This window comes from Aquarana catesbeiana, linkage group LG04, assembly GCF_042186555.1.
Source record: "Aquarana catesbeiana isolate 2022-GZ linkage group LG04, ASM4218655v1, whole genome shotgun sequence".
Taxonomy (NCBI): domain Eukaryota; kingdom Metazoa; phylum Chordata; class Amphibia; order Anura; family Ranidae; genus Aquarana; species Aquarana catesbeiana.
Genome location: NC_133327.1, coordinates 185,732,023 through 185,753,910, shown reverse-complemented (window position 1 = coordinate 185,753,910; position 21,888 = coordinate 185,732,023). Strand labels below are relative to the sequence as shown.

At 42.8% G+C, this 21,888-nt stretch overlaps 1 protein-coding gene across 1 annotated transcript in view; it reads right to left on the bottom strand.

Moving 5' to 3' along the window:
* Positions 1–1,053: 1,053 nt before the first annotated feature.
* The window catches only part of SELENOT (selenoprotein T), a 39,003-nt gene continuing 18,168 nt past the window's right edge, over positions 1,054–21,888 (bottom strand). The window contains exons 3-6 of the mRNA XM_073625988.1: positions 18,391–18,517; positions 15,062–15,149; positions 9,798–9,954; positions 1,054–1,745 (exon numbers count right to left, since the gene is read on the bottom strand). Of these exons, the coding sequence (XP_073482089.1) occupies positions 9,827–9,954; positions 15,062–15,149; positions 18,391–18,517 (343 nt within the window). The 3' untranslated portion in view covers positions 1,054–1,745; positions 9,798–9,826. The remainder of the gene's footprint in view (positions 1,746–9,797; positions 9,955–15,061; positions 15,150–18,390; positions 18,518–21,888) is intronic.

The following is a 21,888-nucleotide window of genomic DNA, read 5'->3' as shown; positions in this document are numbered from 1 at the left end:
AAGGAGAGGGCGGGCCCAGTGAATATAACAGATTGCCAAAATAATGGCCCTCTCATTATCTGTTCATTTCCCTGCAAGAGCTTTTATCTTCTAGATTGTAAGCTCTAACGAGCAGGGCCCTCTGATCCCTCCTGTATTGATTTGTATTATAAGTGTACTGTCTGCCCCCATGTTGTAAAGCGCTGCGCAAACTGTTGGCGCTATATAAATCCTGTATAATAATAATAATAATAATCTGTTATTTAAGGATTTGCAGTCAAACTTTTTATTCACAATAAATCATACTGCCGTTATAATGTGAAAATAAATCAAAGTCCAAGCAATAATCCTACACTTTTTCCTGTGCCACAATGTGATATAAAGCAAACAAAGAAGTCTTCACACAAATGTGCCTAACAATGAACTCCTCTCCACCACTGTGCCATATAACAAATGCTTACCAGAGAGCCATGACCCCTATTTGCCGAGTGGTCAAAATGCACATGAACATTATAAACCTCCTCTGAAACCGCCTCCACTGCATGGAGCCAATCAGGAGGGAGAGTCCTGGAGGGCTGAGACACTTGTGGACATCGCTGGATAGAGATGGGGCTCAGGTAGGTATATATATATATATATATATATATATATATATATATATATATATATATATATATATATATATATATATATATATATATACACACACACACATACACATATATACACACACATATACACACACACACCTTCTGGACTTTACAAACACTTTAATTGTTGAACCAAAAAAATAAGCATGCTGCCTGTCTAGTGTGCAAGAAGTTTATAAATCACAAGACTATGGATTTGTGACTACAATTACTAATCCTTTGACAAGTAAAACAGAAAACCTATTTCAACTGTGTATTTAGGGGTTTGCTGTAATATTTGCTTCTATTACCACTGTTTTGCTTAGCAAAATTAAAAGGTAAAAATATATAGGGATTCCCTTTGAGAGGACTTTAGTGGCTCTCACCTGCAACAGGAACGACACGGATAAAAAAAAAAAAAAAAAAAAAACAGACATCACAAGTATTACTGTAATGATAGGTTTATTTAACTTAATTAGCATCTTCTTTAGAGGTCCGGTATAAAGGCTCAGTTTAAAAACTCTAAGTTGAGTACATCAAACAGCTGGAGGTTCAGTATGCGTAGCCACCAATATACCTGCAATTACATTGCTATTTTTGCTTATAATTTAGAATAACTTAGTGATCTGCAATATAATTTTTATTATCAGTAGAACATTTAAAGAACTACACATTTAGGGCTAACGGCTGTGGGACATTTGAGTCATTTAGTCAGAGCATCACTTTAAATTATAAAAAGAACAGATTTTTATAAAAATTAGATATCAAAGACAAAAATGTCTCAGGTGGAAACATAAATTACATAAATGCTAAACACTGTAAATTATGAAAAAAAGAAAAAAAAAAAAAAAAAAACGAAAAAAAAAAGAAACCTTTTAATGCCAGCATTATGTGAAGTACGGAACAGTGGAAGAATGGCTTTGAAATAAAATCTGGGATGACATTACACAGTATATCATTGCACTGTCTGTAAAATTCCACAAGAGGGCAGCACACAGAAAATCTTGCATTTAGAACTTCAAAAGGCACAACGAGACGGCAGAGGGACATCCAGCTTGCACTAACAGGAACTGTCTTCAGAGCAGGCCTTCATAAACACCAGCCCCGCTGATACCGTGTTAAAAGTCCACATCATACCTAGAAGACATTGCAAAAGATGTTTAATAAATGGTAATCATTTTAGATCTTCAGACAGAAAAGATTCCCAGTAGAAGGCAAATATAAAATGTTCATGTTGCTCAGCGGAAAATACATATGCAATGTTTTTATTTGGATATAAATGCGATAAGATTTTTTTTTTTTTTGAAAATTCTGTTTGTTTTTAAGGCATAACATACAACATTGACCATGTCAATGGGACACTGTCCACAATAGGTCAACTGACCCATATCTTCTAACAAACAAAGACCAACTATCTACCCCCCCCCCCCCCCCTCCCTCCACCCAGGAACCACAGCTCGACATAAGGATACTGCAATTCTCTATCAAGGTATTAGAACTAGAACCTGTGAATTTATCATATAACAAAAGGTCACAACATTAGTTCTTCTATAAGTATTCCTTTGTACTAAATGCAGCCTCCAAAGGACTTATTCAGCTAATTACATCCTTAGTAGTGAGTGTTTATCCAACTGTGGCACTAGAATTAAACCATGAGTGCCATACTTTATTGAATTTTTTCATGCAGCCTCTAGCCTCATACGTAGCTTTGTAATAAGGTAACATGGAGTTTACTAGGCCCTTCCAAGAAGAGATACCTGTACTTGGTGCCTCTGATTTTTTTCCAGGCCAGCAAAATAGCCTTCCTACCATAGAAAAGGAGTACATCTAACATCGTTCGCATGGCACGTGTTGGTACTACCTCATCCACCAGACAAACCATGACAGTCATTGGTATTGGTACTGATATTAAATTCATGAATACAAGATGTGAGGTCATCCCAAAATTTTTGTATATGAGGGCAGTGCCAAAAAACGTGATCAGCATCTGCAGGTGAGCGAGAACATCTCCAACACTCTGCGGAGGCCGTGGGGAAGATTTTATTCAAATGTGATAAGATTAATGCAAACGCATTGAGTTTATTTTCCCTCTGTGGTTTGACATCCTAGGTACAATGGTGTTTAATTACTTCTTACATATGCATGCTGTTCAAAGACTGAGCTTTATTTCTTCTTTTATCTCAGTTCAAATCAATATTGATGCCCTTGAACACAGTACAATTCCCCAGCAACTTCTGGTACTGCTTTATCTTAACAATGGTTCTGTTCACAACACAGCAGGAAAACACTGAAAATCCTATCAAGCATTGCTGCTAGCTTCACATAGCAACAACTCAAAATCTATACACACACTGAAAATGCAATAAACCTTTCCTTCGTCAAGGGTTCATTTAACCCTTTTACTGCAATTACTGAATGAATGCCTGACTGCTATAGCAGAGTGGTAGGAGTTCAGTTAACATACATGCACTCTGTTTTGTATGAACCAAGAAGTGCTCTAATCAGCTGTCAAACCCCAGCCACTCTGGCCCAGTGGAAACAGTGTGCGGAGATGACATTAAAGTTCAAATCACATAGGCTTTGCAGCTGTAAAGAGAAAAAAAAAAAAAATTAGATTTCTAAAACGGCTTACCTGTAAAATCCTTTTCATTGAAGTACATCACGGGACACAGAGCCATAGTAGTTACTATGTGGGTTATAGGCCACCTTCAGGTGATGGACACTGGCACGGCCTAAGACAAAGTCCACTTCCTATATAACCCCTCCCATTACTGGGAGTACCTCAGTTTTTGTAGCAAAGCAATATATGTGTATACCAAAGGGAGGGACCTCTGTGTCCCGTGATGTACTACAAAGAAAAGGATTTTACAGGTAAGCTGTTTTAAAAATCCTATTTTCTTATTGTACATCACGGGACACAGAGCGATAGTAGTTACTATGTGGGATGTCCCATAGCAATGCCAACTGAAGGGAGGGAGACAACAAAAGTAGGACACTAAGACTAGAGGACTTATACTGCAGCCTGTAGTACACTGCGCCCAAAGGCGATATCCTCATGAACTTTTACATCTACTTGATAGAATCTGGTAAAATGTATGGACTGAAGACCAAGTTGCGGCCTTGCAGATCTGAGCCATGGAGGCTTGGTGATGCACAGCCCAGGAAGTACTAACAGCCCTGGTGGAGTGTGCTTTAATATGAAAAGGTGGAATTTTCCTTTTTAAACCATAAGCTTGAACAATCAATCACTTGACAAATCCATTTAGAATTAGTAGATTTCGACCCTGCCTGTCCTCTTTTAGGACTTTCTGGCAACACGAACAAAACATCTCTTTTATGAATCTGAGCGGTCGCCTTCATATAGACCTTGACTGCTCTCACCACATCAAGAGAATGTAGTGACCTTTCTTCCGCTGGAATGAGGTTCTGGAAAAAATGAAGTCAGAAAAATATCCTGATTTAAATGAAAACCTGACACTACCATCGGTAGGAAATTAGGATGAGGCCGTAATACAACCTTATCCTTATGAATAATCAAATATGGCTCTTTACAAGAAAGAGCGGCCAACTCGGATACTCTTCTTGCAGAAGATATGGCAACCAAAAAATGTATTTCCTCGTCAAGAGGACCAAGGGAATATCTCGTATTGGTTCAAAAGGCTGTTTCTGTAACGCCGACAGAAAAAAATTTAAGTCCCAAGGGTTCAGGGGTGACTTAAATGGAGGATTAATCTGCGTTACCCCCTGAATAAAGCTACAAACCAGAGTGTGAAGCAAGTGGTCGTTAAAAAACACAGATAAAGCCAACACCTGGCCTTTGATAGTACTCAAAGCCAGCTTCGTTTCTAACCCCCATCTGTAGAAATTCAAGGATCCTACCTATGACATATTTCCTGGGGTGCCAACCCCTGAATTCACACCAGGAGACATATGCCTTCCAGATTCTATAATATATGACTCTGGAGATTGGCTTCCTTGCATTAACGTAGAAATTACTGAAGCTGACAGCCCACGGTCTTTCAGAATGTGGGTCTCAATATCAAAACCATTACATTTAGCGGTTGTAAGGTAGGATGGAATACTGGACCTTGCGAGAGAAGGTATGGCCGTGCTGGTAGGGTCCATGGGACCTCTATTGCCATTTTTACAATCTCTGCAAACCAAGATCTCCTGGGCCACAAGAATCACCTCCTTCCCCTCCTGCTTGATCCTGCGAAGACGACATGGAAGTAGCAGAACAGGAGGGAACACATAGATCAGTGAAAACTGATTCCACGGAAAAACCAAGGCATCTGTTCCACATGCCATCGGATCCCTTTTCCTTGACACAAAGTTGTTTTTTGTTGAGCTTGGACGCAAACAGATCCATGTCCGGAATGCCCCATCTTTGACATATTGACAGAAAGATGTCGGGGTGAAGAGACCACTCTCCTGGGAACAACTGTTGGCTACTCAAGTAGTCCACCTGCCAATTCGCTATTCCTGGAAGGAAGATTGCGGATAGACAAGGAATATTGTCTTCTGCCCAAGATAGTATATGATTCACTTCTCTCTGGGCCGCATGACTTCTCGTGCTCCCTTGGCGATTGATATAGGCTACTGTTGTGGCATTGTCAGATTGTATTCTGACAGGACAATTCCGTAATCTGAGTGTCCAGGCCTTCAGGGCCAGGCGTGCTGCCCAAATCTCTAGAATATTGATGGGCAGGGTCATTTCTGATTTGGACCATTTCCTTTGGACAGATGCTTCTTCTAGGACTGCTCTCCAGCCCAGAAGGCTGGCATCTGTTACCACCTTCCAGGTAACGGGTAGAAAGGATTTTCCTTTTTGAAGATTCTTGGATATCAACCAACTGAGGCTTTGACGCACTTTGGGGGATAAACACATTGGGAAGTCCAGAGCTTAGACCTTCTTGTTCCAAGTTGACAGGATACAGTTTTGCAGCAGTCTCGAATGAAACTGAGCACAAGGAACAGCCTCAAATGAAGCCACCATCTTTCCCAACAATTTCATGCAAAGTCGAATATAAGGATTCTTCTTTGACCAGCTGAATCAGTTCCCTTATGGAACTGATCCTTGCCCGGGGCAAGAACACCCTCTTCTGAGCTGTATCAATTATCAGACCCAAGTACTGCAATCTCCTTGATGTTTTTAAGGACTTCTCTAGGTTGAGAATCTAACCTTGGTATTCCAACTAGCTAACTGCAGTGACCAAACTTTGGTTTAAGCGGGCTACCGACTGATCAAATGTAGATCGTCTGAGCCAGAATTGTTATGCCTTGAGCCCTTAATCTGGCTAAAGGAGGAGCCAAGACATTTGTAAACACTTAGGGTGCAGTAGCTAGACCGAAAGGCAGAGCTACGAACTGAAAATGAAGATTTTCTATCTCGAAGCGTAGATATTTCCGGTGAGCGGGAAAAATAGGCATATGGAGATAAGCATCCTTGATGTCGATTGACGCCAGAAGTTGTCCACCTTGTAGGATGGAGACTGATTGGATTGACTCCATTCGAAAAAAGTGGATATTCAAAAACCGGTTTAGATCTAAAAATGGTCTGACATCCCCGTTTGGTTTTGGTACCGTGAAAAGGTTTGAATAAAACCCTAATCCTCGCTCTTCCAAGGGGACCACCAATATCATTCTTTGAGACAAGAGATGATCCAAAGCTAGAAAGAGACTTTTTTTACTGGATCTCTGGGAACGTTTGATCTGAGAAAACGAAGAGACGGGAACTCTTGGAGCTCTAGTTTGTAACCAAGAGATATTGAGGAAGCTACCTTATCTGTCCCGACATTGTTCCTGCCAGACCCTTGAAAACGGCAGAAGTCTTCCCCCCCACTCGAGCGAGCGGGGGCACCCCTTCATAAGGAGGTTTTAGTATTTTGTTTTGTGGGCTTCCTCCCCCAGGCCCTCTTGAAACTGACGGTGGAGGCTGTCGTGACTTCCTGGAGGCTGATCCTCCTGGCACTGGAGAAGAAGCTAGTTTAAAAGAAAAGCGCTTATTCTTAACTGGTAAAAGGGAACTTTTTCCCATTAGAAATTCTTTGGACATACTTATCCAGATCGTCCCCAAATAATCGTTCACCATGAAATGGAAAACTGACCAAGAGCTTTTTGCATGGCGCTTTGGCTGACCAATTTTTCAACCATAAGATTCTACGCATATGTACCAGCCCTAGCATAAGCCGTGAGACCTGGAGAATAGAATCTTTCATAACTTCTACTGTAAAACATAACGCCTCTGATATCCCGGCCAAATCTTGGGCCTGCTGATCAGGAATAACCTTGAGTACCTCTTTAAATTGGTCCTTTAAGGACAGAGATACCCCAATTGCTGCCAGCGCCGGCTGAACCACTGAACCTGCGAGCAAAATATAGTTTTTAAAAAGGAATTCCAAGTTTTTACCTGTTGGATCCTTTAGCATTTGAGCATTGTCTACTGGACAAGTCAAGTTTTCGTTCAGAGGATATAGCAGCGTGAATTGCTGGAATCCCCCACTTTTTAGTAAACTCTTCCTCCATAGTATAAAGTGTTGAAAACTTTTTTGGAGGAAAAAACTTTATCTGGGTGCTACCACTCAGAATACCTAAGTTTTAACAATGAATGGATAGGAAAAGCATGAATAGTTTGGGGAAGTTGTAGCAAACCCAAACCAGAAGGGGGCTCATCGACTGACTGCGCAAAAATGGCAGCAAAATGTGGAGTGGACCAATTCAGTGAGAGATTGTACCAATAACCTTTCCTGTGAACCTGATCTATCCATATTAGACTCTTCAGAAGAGAGGTCACCAGCCTCTTCCTGGTCCCCTGAGAGATTGTCATCTCTTGCCCCCTGTTCCTCAGTTTGAGGGTCCTGAGTAATGGACGGGGGCCTGTTACGCTTACTCCCACTCTGGGATGTGATTAAAGCATCAATTTTTTGCTCCAAGACAAAAATGGCTGAGGAAAAAACCTCTTCAGTAATATAAACAGGGGCTGCAGCGTTAGGAGCAGCTGCAACACCCGACGTCCCTGATGGCTCACTCTGACCAGCCATATCACTCTCAGGGGAGGATGCCATCTTTTTTTAGATGGTTTTAGGCTTACTTGTGACTGTAGAAGTCTTTCTAGAGCCTTTTTTTGAGGTGTTTTCACCCCCCTTCCGACCATAGTCCGATGCACAAAGCAGGAGGTACTACCAGAATGAAAGCATCCACTGCCTGAGCAATAGTCCAGCCCTGCTGTTGCTATTAATGCTCAGCCTGGTGCAATAGTAAATTTGTCAAAAGGAATGCCTGTGTTACTAAACCCCTTTTGTGCCACCCTTCCTCTTGTGTCCCTCCGCAGCTTGCAGCAGTAACAATTGCGTTTTTAAACACACTCTCCCGCGCTTGGAGGAGGACATTGGAGGATGCCAACGCCGCGCTAAGCCCCCCCCCCTCCTTCACCTACGGCCCCCATCCTCTCTTAAAAAAGAGCCTTTTCTGCGCGAGAGCAGGCCTCTGATCCCATGGGATCGCTTTTTGTGAGGGGGAAAAATAGCGAGGAGGGAACCTGGAAGCTGCCGAGTAGGGCGGCGTGCCGTTCGTGTTTTTTTTTTTTTCTGGCACCTCTCCTCGTGAAAAGGGGGAGAAAATAGCAAAGGTGTGGGGCATCTGGTGGGGAGGAACCCCCCCACCCCCGGACGGACTGGAGGCAAGAAACTGCTTGTACCGGAAACAACGTGAGCTCTTTGAGGAAGCGTAAGTAGGTATGTGCTCAATACAGCCCCCAGTGGTGACACATAGGCATGACTACATTCACTAAATTAAAGGAGACATTCATAAGAAAATTTATAAAAATTTCTTAGAAAACTCCACTTAACTTTCCCGCCGCAGGGTTTTCTGTGGTAAAACCAACAGACCCAATCTTCACCCTTCACGGTGGGTTCCGTTACAAACCTTCAGGAGCTGGGGATCCTTGGGGAAACCCACAACCCTGGACCTGTAATAGCACCACAGCCAGTAAAAACTTTATTGCCTTAATACCAAAAGTACTGGATCCCGGGGTCCAGCTCTCTAAAAGAGAAGTGTTTACAGGCAAAACCTTGTTTCTTTGGATACGAGGCCCGAGTACCATTCAATTCGGCCAAAAAGACACTTTGAATGGATCCGGCTTCATGGCTAGCCCCAGCAAGGATTGCTCCAGTGGAGCTCAGCACATCTTCACTTGTGACCAAAACCTTAGACAATGGCAAAAAAACTGAGGTACTCCCAGTAATAGGAGGGGTTATATAGGGAGTGGACTTTTTGTCTTAGGGCATGCCAGTGTCCATCACCTGAAGGTGGCCTATAACCCACCTAGTAACTACTATGGCTCTGTGTCCCGTGATGTACGATCACAAAAAAAAAGGTTTATTAAATATTAATTAAAACTTTTTTTAAAGGGCCTCATGCTGACCCCATGCTCGAAAATGAGGATCGCGCCGCACATATTGGTTATCACAGCACAAATCAACAGTACTAGGCCCACGATTCGAGATGAACTCTAAACTTACAGTATTGCAGATCTTTGTTGCTTTTGTGCACCCAATTTGGGGGCTCAACATCATCTGGTACTGACTAGACACAACCTCATCTTTCAAAAAATAGATTGTTTGAAAGCACTAAAACAGAGTATTAAAAAAAAATTTAATAAAAACTTGCGCAAATGGGACAAAAAAAAAAAAAAAAATGCAGCTGCCACCATTTTATTATACAGGGTCTTTTCGTTTTCAGAAAAAGTTTCATGGCCCATTCACGCATTTGCGGTGACCGTCAGTTTCTCTCACTAGAAGGAAGCCAGTCACTACTAGTACGGTACGAAACAAAGGTGCGATACAAACCAAACTTGCCGCATTTTTAATGCAGTACACTGGATGGCATGGCATTGCCACCGCAAAGCAGCGCAACACACCACACTGCTGTGCCGTGACATGAATGATATGTGATTTTGGGCATTTCAAATAAAGTTGAAAAAAATAAAAAAATTAATAAAAAGGAAATTGTGTGATGCAGAAAAACACGCAGCAATCATTGCAGCCCATGACAGACAGATGCCTGCAAACAAAACCACTCTGGTTTAGTGTAAATGGGCCCTTAGGGTTCTAGGTGCATCATGTTTAAAATTTTTAGCATTTGCACAGAATTGAAGGAAAAAAAAAAAATCACAAAGGGGTTAATACTTACAAAATAAATCTGGTGCTGAAAAAATGTGGCTAGGAGCGGTGATGATGAGGAATCGCATCCATGTGAACATTTAGCTTCATTTCATTGTCAATTATTTGGACAAGTTGCTGCACTGATGGAATATGTCCAGACTCTAACTTGGACCACACAGGAACATCTGTGGAAAGGGAAAAAAACAAAAAACAAAACAATGGTATTATCGCTTTGTTAAAACTTCCCGCAAGTCGCACAGAGAAACTTTCCTGTAAAATGTGTCAGAACAAAATACCTACAAACTTCAGACTTACACAGAGATCCCTAATATTTTAATGCGCATAACAAGCATAATGCTAGAAAATAAAAAAGGTAATCAATTGTGATCATTTTCAATCATTTCAGCTACAACGATTGGAGGGCAAAATGTAAAAACTGGAAGCTTTTAGCTTGAATCTACCTTTTTACTACATTCTTCACTTAACAGAATACACCATAGAGTACAGTTCACACAGCATTAACTACTTGCCGCCCGCGCTATAGCTGAAAGACGGCTACAGCGCGGACCTCGATTGCTGGGAGCGCGTCCATGGACGTCCTCCCGAGCAAGCAATGTCTGTGCGTTGCGCTCTGTTATCAGAGTCTATGAGACGCGGCTGATCAGATCTGAGTAAGGGGTTGATGTAAACAAAAGCTCGGTAATTGGTATTCCCCCCCCCCCCCCCCTCACACTGTCAGCGTGAGGGGAAAAAAAAAAAAAAGCTGATCACCGGCTTCTGTCAGAGGGACATCAGTCCCTCACACAGAAAGCCACGGCTGCATTTTCTGTGCCCACCAGTGTCAGCTGCCAGTGCCACCGACCCGTGCCCATCAGCACAGCCTATCAGTGCCCATCAGTGCAGGAGAAAAATTAACGGTTTTCAAAATTTTATAACAAACTATGAAAAAAACGGTTTTGTTTTTTTTCAAAATTTTTCGGTCCTTTGTTTTTAGCAAAAACAAAAAACAAAAAAAAAAAAAAAAAATGGTGAAACAAAACCTAGAGCTAGACTTACCGGTAACCCCTTTTCTGAGAGTCTTCCAGGACAGCCCATGAGACCTAGGGCTCCTCCTACTAGGACAGGAAACACGTTAACCCCCACCAGATAAAAGGGCGGTCGTCCAGGCCCCATGTCAGTATTCGAGAAATGCAAGACGTCCCTGTAAAACATGTGCATAATACACATAACTTCAAGACAAAACCAGGTGGGAATCCGGCTGTCCTGGAAGACTCTCAGAAAAGGAGTTACCGGTAAGTCTAACTCAGCTTTTTGCTAAACGTCTTCCAGGACAGCCCATGAGACGATGAGCCAGAACTTACCAGTCTAGGGAGGAACAACTGCCTGAAGGACCTCACGACCCAACGCCTGCTCCTGAGCAGATAGGAGATCCAGGCGATAATGTTTACCGAAGGTCGAAAAACTGGACCATGTGGCAGTCTTGCAAGTTTGTTCCAGTGAGGCTCCAGCCCTCTCAGCCCAAGATGCTGACAAGGCTCTTGTTGAGTGTGCAGTGACAAAAGGCAGAGGAACTTCCCTAATTTTGTAAGTTTCAGAAACAGCTTACTTTATCCATCTAGCCAAGGTGGCTTTAGATGCACTCTTTCCCTTGCTCCTGAAAAAGAGGACAAACAAGGAGTCTGTTTTTCTAAAGGTCTTTATGTCTTGGTGACCTCAAGGTAGACAAGAAGAGTTCTCACGAACCTACATTTTCTTTCTTGGTTGCCCTTTGGCGAACTACAAAAAGGTTGGCAGTACAATGTCCTGGGATCTGTGGAATGTACTTGTCACTTCAGGCAGAAATCATGGATCAGTTTTCAAAACAACCCAATCCTCAAGAATTGTGAGGAAAGGCTCCCTTCACTGATAGGGCCTATAACTCACTTACCCTACGAGCTGAGGTAATTTCCACAAGAAAATTTGTTTTTAAAAGTTAAGTAACTTAACTATCTACTAGGGGCTCAGAAGGGAATTCTACCAGAGTTTGGAGAGGTCCCAGGACAGGTCCCAGGTTGGACAACTTCTAACCACTACTGGCCTGGACCTAGAAATTGATTTGAAGAATCTAGCTATAGTGGGATTTTCCAAGAGTGAAAATTGGAGAAAAACACCGATAGCTGCCGCCTGTACCTTTAAGGTACTAACTGAAAGACCTTTGGCGACACCGTCTTGAAAAAAATTCCAAAATTGAAGGAACATCATAAGTTAATCTTTGATATTCAGATAACCAAGAGTGAAATTTCCTCCAAACCTTGGAATATATGGCTCTAGTGACTGGTTTTCTGCAATTTACCAGGGTCTTGACTATTTTGTCAGAGAACCCCTGGGCCGCTTAGTATCTTTTCTTCAGATACCAGGCCGTCAAGCTTAAGGAAACCACCTGTGGGTGCGACGGTGGACCGTGTGATAAGTCTTCTCTCTTCGAAAAAGACTCAGTTGGGGCTCTGAAACCAGAATCTGTAACAGGGAAAATCATGGCCTCTTGGGCCAGAAAGGGGCTATAAGGATTAGATCTGTTTCATCTAGAAGAAACTCCCGGAATTAGCCCGAACGTTGGGAAGATGTAACAGAGGCCGAATAGCCACGGATTTGCCAGAACATTGATCCCCAATGATCAAACCACTGGGTTCAGATAAAAGAACTTCTCTGTCTTGCTATTGTTCTGATCTGCGAACAGATCCGCTTCAGGACATTCCCATCTGTCGGTGAGACCTGCAAAGACTTCCGGATGAAGGGACCAATTGTCTCGGCATACCCGGTAGTGACTGAGATAATCTGCCAGACAGTTTTGTGTCCCCTTCAGGTGCACTGCTGTAATTGAGGGTAGATTCCCTTGTGCCCATAATAAAATCTCCTGGGTGATGAGTTGGATACTTCAATCTCTTGTACCTCCCCATCTGTTGAGGTACGCAACCGTAGCGATATTGTCAGATAGAATCTGGAGATTGTGAGCCCCGATTTCCGTCTGAAATGCCTGCAAGGCTCTCTGAACCGCTAAAAGCTCTTGCTTCCCTTGAGGACCATTCTCCCTGTGCCATTGTGTTGCTGAGGTGGGCTCCTCATCCCCAGGAACTCACATCCGTTGTGATCCTCTGGGATATAGGAATGGACCACGATAGACTTCTTGCTAGGTGCAGGTGTTTCCTCCACCATGATTCCAGGGAACTTGCGTCTCCGTCCCAGTTCCTTAGTAGAAACAGCTGTAATGGGCGTTGATGAAATCTTGCCCATGGCACTGTGGGAAAGCAAGAGGTCATCGGACCCACTGCTCTTGAAACCTCTCTCAGGGAGACCAACTGATTGGTCTCTAAGGCTAACATTGTTTGCATCATTTTTGAGATCTTTTCCTGTGGGAGAAAAACTTTTTGGTCTACTGAGCAAAATTCGTACCCCAAATATGTCACTTTCTGGGCCGGAATTAGGGAAGACTTCTCTTCGTTTATTAACCAGCCTAGAGATTGAAGGAAGTCCTGTACAGTCTGGAGATCCGCTAATAACTTTTAGTGGGACTCTGTCACAACTAGGAGGTCCTCCATGTAAGGGATAATAGTTATCGCCTTTAACCTTAGTGGAGCCAGCGTCTCCCCCAACACCTTTGTAGAAATGCGTGGGGCTGAGGACAGACCAAAAGGTAGGGCTTGAAATTGAAAGTGCCGAATCTCTGTTCCCAACTTGACCGCTAGTCCCAAGAATCTTTGGAAGGCTGGATGGATAGGGATGTGCAGATAGGCATCCCTCAAATCCAAAGTGGCCATGAAGCAGTATGGGTAAAGCAGGTTTTTTATTGAGAACACCGTCTCAATACGAAAGTGCTTGTGCCTGATCGAACAGTTTAGAGACCGGAGGTTCAGGATAAGCCTATACTTTCCTGACAGCTTTCTGATGACAAATGTATGGGAATAAAATCCCTTGCCCTGATCCAACCGGGGAACCGGGATCAGGGCCTATTGATCTAACAAGTCTCCAATTTGGAGACCCAGGGCCCTCACTTTTACCCAAATTCTGGGGAGGGAAGGTGACCAATAATCGCTCTGGTGGCTGGCAAGAAAATTCCAGCCTTTTACCCATTGGTCACTAAGTCCAGGATGAATGGACTTGAAGTGACTGCTGCTCACTGTGGGAGAAAATCCCTCAATCCTCCTCCCACTGGGAGACACAAGTCACTGTGGCTTGATGGGTTGTTGAGGAGGGTTAAAAAAGACACCCCCTCTACCCTTGTACCCGTCCAATGTTTTTTGGGCCCATTGTCTCTTTCTCTAGGACCTTGCTGCCTACTTTGGCCACGAAAAAAAATGTTCTGGCTGTTGGCTTTTTCTTATTCTCTGGAAAGGCCTTTTTTCTATCGGCCGTGCGTTACAGCGCCTCTTGCAGACCTGGGCCAAAAAGATGATCGCCTGTTAAGGGGAAAACCACATAGGTGTAACTTTGAGGCAGCATCGCCTGACCAGGTTTAAAGCCATACGCCGGGTACTTCCTGTGGGCCAGCTTGGAACTCATAAGTTCCGCCCCTTTATGAGCACGGCTTTCTCTCTCCCCCTGCAAATGCCAGCTATGCTGTTTAACAGGGAGAACAGCCGACTGCCGCCATGCGGCTCGCGGACCGGAGCTCCGACATACACAGCAGTGCTGGCATTCCCCATGCACTGAGAAGCAGGGACAGCAGCCACAAGCTTACTCCCCTTGTGGATGTGCGACTCTGGGACCTAAGAAGAAGGTAGGAATACCACCCCAAAACGCCACACAAGCCGTGCTCACGAGACCTAGGGGAACCAGTTCCAGGGCATGAAACCCCCCCGGTCTGGAGGAAACACTAATACGGACATGGAGCCTGGAGGACTGCCCTTTTATCTGGTGGGGGTTAACGTGTTTCCTGTCCTGGTAGGAGGAGCCATAGGTCTCATGGGCTGTCCTGGAAGGCGCTTAGAGAAATCTCATTTGGGTACACTGTAGCATGACCACGCAATTGTCATTCAAAGAGTGACAGCGCTGAAAGCTGAAAATTGGTCTGGGCAGGAAGGGGGTTTAAGTGCCCAGTAAGCAAGTGGTTAAATGAGTTCTTCTAATGTTGACATACTGTCTTGTACTACATGGCATATTTTCCAAACAAATGAAGCGTAAGAAATTTTCAAGCAGACCTCTATACCCATTCTAAATCAGTTCTGGCAAACTGTTTCTATATAGAGTTATGAAAATTGCCAGTATGCAAATCTTCAACTTAATGCCACAACTAAAAAAAGAAACTGAAAAATTTACCATTCAAAGTGATCTCAAAGGCTCCAGTGGACATGCATTGGTTCTCAATCATGTTGCTCAGGAAGAAGACCATCATGCAGGCATAGACCTGACAAGAAAACAATTCAAAAGGTATTAACAACAATTATTAAAGTATAACTAAAGGCAAACTTTTTTTCTTTTTCATTTTGGTTAGAATGGTGAAGGGGGTAGAACCACTATCAGGCTTTTATTACTGCTGTGTCATTGAGCCCCTGTTCACATCGGTGAGATTTTACAGGTTAAATCGCATGCCAAAATCGCAGATCATTGCCAGCACTACTTTTGGCAACTTTGGGGGCAATTTCAATAGACATCTGTGCATGAACCCACACAGATGTCTTTCATACCGCCACCAAACTCGAACTGAAATGCGGGCTTGAAATCATGCGCGTTCAGCTGAAGGGGCATGATTTCAAACCCGCATTTAGTGTGAATGTACCCTTAGGGAGATTTTCTTCTGGGACAGACTTTAGGTCATAACACAAGAAGGAGTTAACCAGCTGATCTCATTACCACCCACCCTGCATTATCAACCCTCAGCTGGTCAACTCCTTGTGTCATGACCTAAAGTCTGTCCAGGAAGTAAGGCAGAAGTAATCGAGCAGTGTTTTTAAACCGCTATGAAGAGTGTGAGGTAAGGCTGTGTAGAATAGAAAGCGGTTTTATTTTTGCAAAATAAGTACAATAATGCTGTTACATAGGGTAAACAAAGGTGGACTTTGCCTTTAAGTGTAACTCTTATGTGGGAGAAAGTCAAGCCATAGACAAGTAAACCTCCTTACCAATGAGTACAGACAAGGAGAAAAATCACATCAATGGGAGTCAGCTTTTCATGGTTAACCACTTGTAGACCAGGCTTTTTTTGGTACTTTTTGTTTACAAAGTTTAAATCAGTATTTTTTTGCTAGAAAAATTACTTAGTACCTCCAAAATTATCTATATACAGACACACAAAATACCCAACATGTCAGTTTAAAAATGTGTACGCTTGTGGAATGGCGACAAGCTACAGTACCTAAATATCTCTATAGGCGACGCTTAAAAAAATTTTTTTTTTTTTTTTCCTTTTTACAGGTTACCCCGTTTAGTGCTCGTTGCTAATGAGCCACTCAGACCGTGTTCATGAGAAAGCCAGCCGCATGCCTGGAAAAAAAAAAAAAAAAACCCAAGGTTATGGACGATATCCATAACCCTGGTAAACCACAACGTATACATGTGTATTGCGGTTGGCAAGTGGTTAACGCAAACAGTTGACAGGAACTAGGGTGGAAACTGGCTGGAAAATAGGATTCTTGATTTACCAGTAAAATCTGTAAATTAGAGTCAGGGTGGATTTGATTTAATTCAAGTCGATTTAAATCATTAGTAAAAAAGATTTGATTTAAAACATGATTTTTAAAAGAGCAACTGCCATCTCTGTCCCGCAGCGGCTCCTCCCCTGACCCGCTGTTGACTCGACAGTCCCATTCACTTTAACCGATTCCGCCCCGGAAGATTTTACCCCCTTCCTGACCAGAGCACTTTTTACAATTTGGCACGGTGTCGCTTTAACTGACAATTGCGCAGTCATTCGACGCTGTACCCAAAACGAAATTTGTGTCTTTTTCCCCACAAATAGAGCTTTCTTTTGGTGGTATTTGTTCACCTGTGCGGTTTTTATTTTTTGCGCTATAAACAAAAAAAAAAAAAAAAAAAGGGTCTTCATATATTCTTCTACATTTTTTTTAAAACCAAAAATAACACAATAAGCATATATTGATGGGTTTGCACAAAAGTTATAGTATCTACAAACTATTGGAAAGATTTACGGCATTTTTATTATTTTTTTCTACACTAGTAATGGCGGTGATCTGCGATTTTTAGCGGTACTGTGATGGACAGAACAGACACTTGACATTTTTTTGGACCATTGACAATTATACAGCGATCAGTGCTATAAATATGCATGGATTACTGTGTAAATGTCACTGGCAGGGAAGGGGTTAACACTAGGGGGTGATCAAGGGATTAACTGTGTTCCCTCAGTGTGTTCTAACTGTGTGGGGATGGGAGTGACTAGGAAAGTAGACATCGTTTTTTCCTACTTAGTAGGAACAATGCATTTCCTCTTACCTGACAGCACAGGGATTTGTGTTTACACACAAATCCCAGTGCTGGCGCTCGTGCGTGCAATCTTGTTTCCCATTTAGAATAAGCTGTCAGGTTAGTAAAACAGTGAAATTATGTGAATGTTCTCAGCTTGCAGAGCTTGGATTCATTGAATGAGTTTAACAAAAATGTAAATATTGCAGAATATACAGCCTCATGCTATATAACGACGCTTCATTTCATGCTGAATAAACTAAATTATTAAATGTATCTTAAAATAGAAAAACTATATCTTTAGATTTAAATCCAAAGAAAAAAAAATTTTTTTTTTTTTTTTAAATCATTAATTTGTATCCACCCTGCTTAGAGTAGATTGGACACAAAAGAGAAACTGCAGGGACATCCCCATCTAATCCCTCCCATTGCCAGCTAGCCTAAATTTTGCAGAACGCAATAGGAAAATCATAAAGAACAGAGGGAAGGGACCTGTGAATCCGATCCAACAAGATCCGCTTAAAACAGTAGTAAAATCTGTTAGGCTGGATTCACACGGAGCAGATCCGTTGGACGGACTCGGCTAGCTCAGCTCAGGACAGACCTGTCAGAGCCCCGCTGTTCTCTATGGGGAGATCGGATGAAAAAAAAAAAAAACGGACAAGCTGTCCGTTTTCATCCGATCCGCTGGACAGATGGTCGCCATCCGTCCAGCGGATCGAATGAAAAACGGACAAGCTGTCAGTTTTCATCCGATCTCCCCATAGAGAACAGCGGGGCTCTGATAGGTGCGTCCCTAGACAGTGAGCAGAGACGGACCTGTCATCCGCTGGCTCAGCAGGGGTCAACGGTGCGATCCCCCGCTGAGCTAGCGAGTCCGTCCAACGGATCCACTTCGTGTGAACCCAGCCTAAAACAGATTTTACTGCCGAGTCAAAAAACCTATTTGCTTAATTGTACAGGATAAAATAATATAAATGGGGCTGAAATCGCACTGCACAGAACTGGATGTGAAGCGCACAGCATATCTGGTGCTATTTACATACATTTCTAGTTTTGCCCTTATACTTTGCCGTTTCACATAGTTTTTGTGATTCATTGGGAAATCAGGTAGCATTGTCAGGGTAGAAGCAGATTCCATTCTGTTGCCTGCAGTCCAGCTTTGTTACAAATTTTAGTTTTCAAGAGGTCCACACTGGCATTCTTCAAAATACTGCGGCAGTTACCTTATTTTCTTGTCCCCATTGCCAAAGACTTGGAGCTGGCATGCCAAAAAAAGCAAAGGGGTCCTTTCCAACAATTATGAATCCTATTAATACTAGCTTGAAGATAGACAGGAACGATGCAAGGTGTCTGAAAGAAAGAAATAGCAAATATCACAGGGATGAGAATAGTAAAATAAAACTCCCTTTTCTAAAAATGATTTAAAGGAGTGAGCTTAAAGTACATCTATGGTCAAAATGTAAAATCATATTTACACATTTAACCACTTCAATACCAGACACTTTCGCCCCTTCCTGCCCATGCCATTTTTCAGCGCTGTCACACTTTGAATGACAATTGCGCGGTCATGCTACACTGTAGCCAAACAAATTTTTTATCATTATTGTTCCCACAAATAGAGCTTTCTTTTTGGTGGTTTGTGATCACTGCTGGGGTTTTTTATTTTTTTGCGCAACAAACAAAAAAGAACAGAAAACTTCAAAAAAAAAAAAAAAAAAAGGTTTTATTTTGTTATAAAATTTTGTAAATAAGTACATTTTCTCCTTCACTGATGGACATAGATAAGGTGAGACCGATGAGGTGGCACCAACAAGCACTGATGATGGGCACTAATAGGCACTCATAGGTGGCACTGGCAGGCATTAGTGATGGGCACTAACAGGCACCATTTGTGCGCACTGACTGGCATTGATTTTGGCACACAGATTGGCATTCCTGGTGGCAATCTCTGGTGGTCTGAAGTGGGCATCCTTGGGGCGTCTGCGCTGATAATTAGCACAGACACCCCGACAGGAGAGCAGCCGATCGGCTCTCCTGTACTCGCGTCAGTCAGACGCGAGTGAGGAAAAGCCGATACACGTTTTTTCCTGTTTACACTGCGATTACCACGTGATCAGCCGTGTCCAAAGAGCCTCCGTTAGAGGCTCTTTAACGAGATCGGTATTGTAGTGTGTCAGACTGACACGCCACACTACCGATAACGCGCCGGCTGTTACCCTTAAAGACATCATACAACGTCCAGTCAGGATAACGGAACCACCGCCTGGCCATCATTCTGCTATAGGCCGGGCGGTAGGTGGTTAACCTCTAGCCGACCAGCCGCCACAATTATACTGCAGCAGGTTGGCACGGCTGCGCAAATTGCTGTAGCTGTACGTCGCTCCTTTAAGACATCACAGCAGGCGCGCATCGCGTGTCCCTGGAGCCGGTGCGCATGCCTGGCGGGCGCGATGACCGCCGGGCACCTGCGATCCCTCATGACAGATCGAGAATCGGGATCTGTGTGTGTAAACACAAAAATCCCGGTTCTTTAGGGGAAAGGAGACAGATCGTGTGTTCATACCAAATATGAACACCGATCGGTCTTCTCCCCTAGTCAGTCCCATCCCCCTACTTTTAGAACACACCTAGGGAACACAGTTAACCCCTTCCCTGTCAGTGACATTTATACAGTAATCAATGGCTATTTTTAGCTCTGATCGGTGTATAATTGTCAATGGCCCCAAAATAGTGTCAAAAGTGTCCGATCTGTGCGGTGCAATGTCGCAGCCCCGATAAAAAACAAAAAAAAAAAAAAACAAAACCATAAACACGCAGATCGCCACCATTACTAGAAAAAAAAAAATCTATACAATAATAACAAATCTATCCCTTATTTTGTAGATGCTATAACTTTTGCGCAAACCAATCAATATATGCTTATTGCGATTTTGTTTTTAACTAAAAATATGTAGTACAGATCGGCCTGAACTTAGGAAAAACATTTTCTTTTTTTTTTGCATATTGTGGATATTTATTATAGCAAAAAGCATAAATAAGTGTTTTTTTCAAAATTGTCGCTTTGTTTGTATCACAAAAAAAAAAAAAAAAAAAATTGGGATATTTATTATAGCAAAAAGTAAAAGATAGTGTTTTTTTTCCAAAATGTTGCTCTTTTGTTTATAGCGAAAAAAATGAAAACCGCAGGAGGTGATCAAATGCCACCAAAAGAAAGCTATTTGTGGGGAAAAAAGGACATAAGTTTTGTTTGGGTACATCGTCGCACCACCGCACAATTGTCACTTAAAGCGACGCAGTGCCGTATTGCAAAAAATGGCCTGGTCAGAAAGGGGCAAATCCTTCCGGGGCTGAAGTGGTTATGTTACATTTCTGACTACACCTATTAATCAGTTTGTAATTTTTTTTTTCCCAGGGAATTTAATTTCTCAGAATGCCCTGTGAACATGCACTGCTGTGTTGCCCATTACACAAACAAAGCCTGCCTTCTGAGCTACAATACTACAGAGTAGCAGAAAAGGAAGAGTTTTTAGGAGACAGTCAGTACCAGAAAAGCCCAATAAGACATCACTGCTTTCAAGCAACAAGGTACCCATGTCAGTAATGGGGAAAGACCATCTTCAGGCAGCCCACAGGAAACAAAGATGGTGCGCAGGATGCAAAATCAAAACCGTGGAATGGATGAGCCGTTAACCCCTCCAGCTCCTGTGGTAGACCTGGGACGGTTCCCCTCACGCAAGAAACAGAAATGGAAACCGGGCACTAGGGTTAATAGCAGGAAACACCTTTGTTGAAAAGCAGCACACTTATATGTAAAAGTCTCTGTAACCAGCCTGGTCAGCGCGAGGCAGAACAGCACAATGTGAGTCATCCAACAATCATAGCAAGGCTTCACCCATCACAATGGGCCTACCTCTGGGTTCCATAGGGATAGGACCACAACCCTGAACCTGTATAGCATCCTGCATGCAGGATCTATTGCTCAAAGCAAAAATTACAGGCCCGTACCCACAATGTGGGGTCCAGGTCTGGTTCCCAAGGTTACACCAAATCCAGGAAATTTTCAGTTGAACTAGATGGATTTGTGTCTTTTTTCGATCAGACTACATAACTATGGAAGCTATGGTTATATTAGAAGTCGGTGAGGACTAACTGAGTGAAATTCAGTTATAAATGGGAGGTCCAGTGACCGTGTCAGATTAAAAACCGATGTAAATAGGAGGATGTCCATAGGAAAGGATTACTATTGATTTTTCATCTGTCAACAGACGGATGAAAGAAAAAAAAAAAAAAAAAAAAAAAAAAAAGAACGCCTGTGTGAAAGGGGCCTTAAGCTCTAATACATGCCTGTATGGAAAAAAACAGACCCTTGACCTTGAATTTCAAGTACCTGCCACATCCTCTAAAGAAATGTAACCCCTGAAGATTGAATCTACTATGTTCCCCTACTGCTAGAGAATTAAGACCATTGTCTCCCCTTCAAGTAGAGGAATTTTCCTTTCCTGGACCTAATAGATGAATCCAGCTGTGAAGGAGTAGTGGGGCCAGTAAAATCCCCACCAGATCCACCTTCTGAGGAACCCCTACAGCTGACAGCATGGGAGAAGGGGGTCTTGGCATTGGTTAGGGGTTTCGTATCTGCCAAAAAAAAACAAAACTCAAGGAATGGAAGGAAGGTGGAGGACAACTCTTTCACAGTAGAGGAGTTTGCTACAAGCACTGAG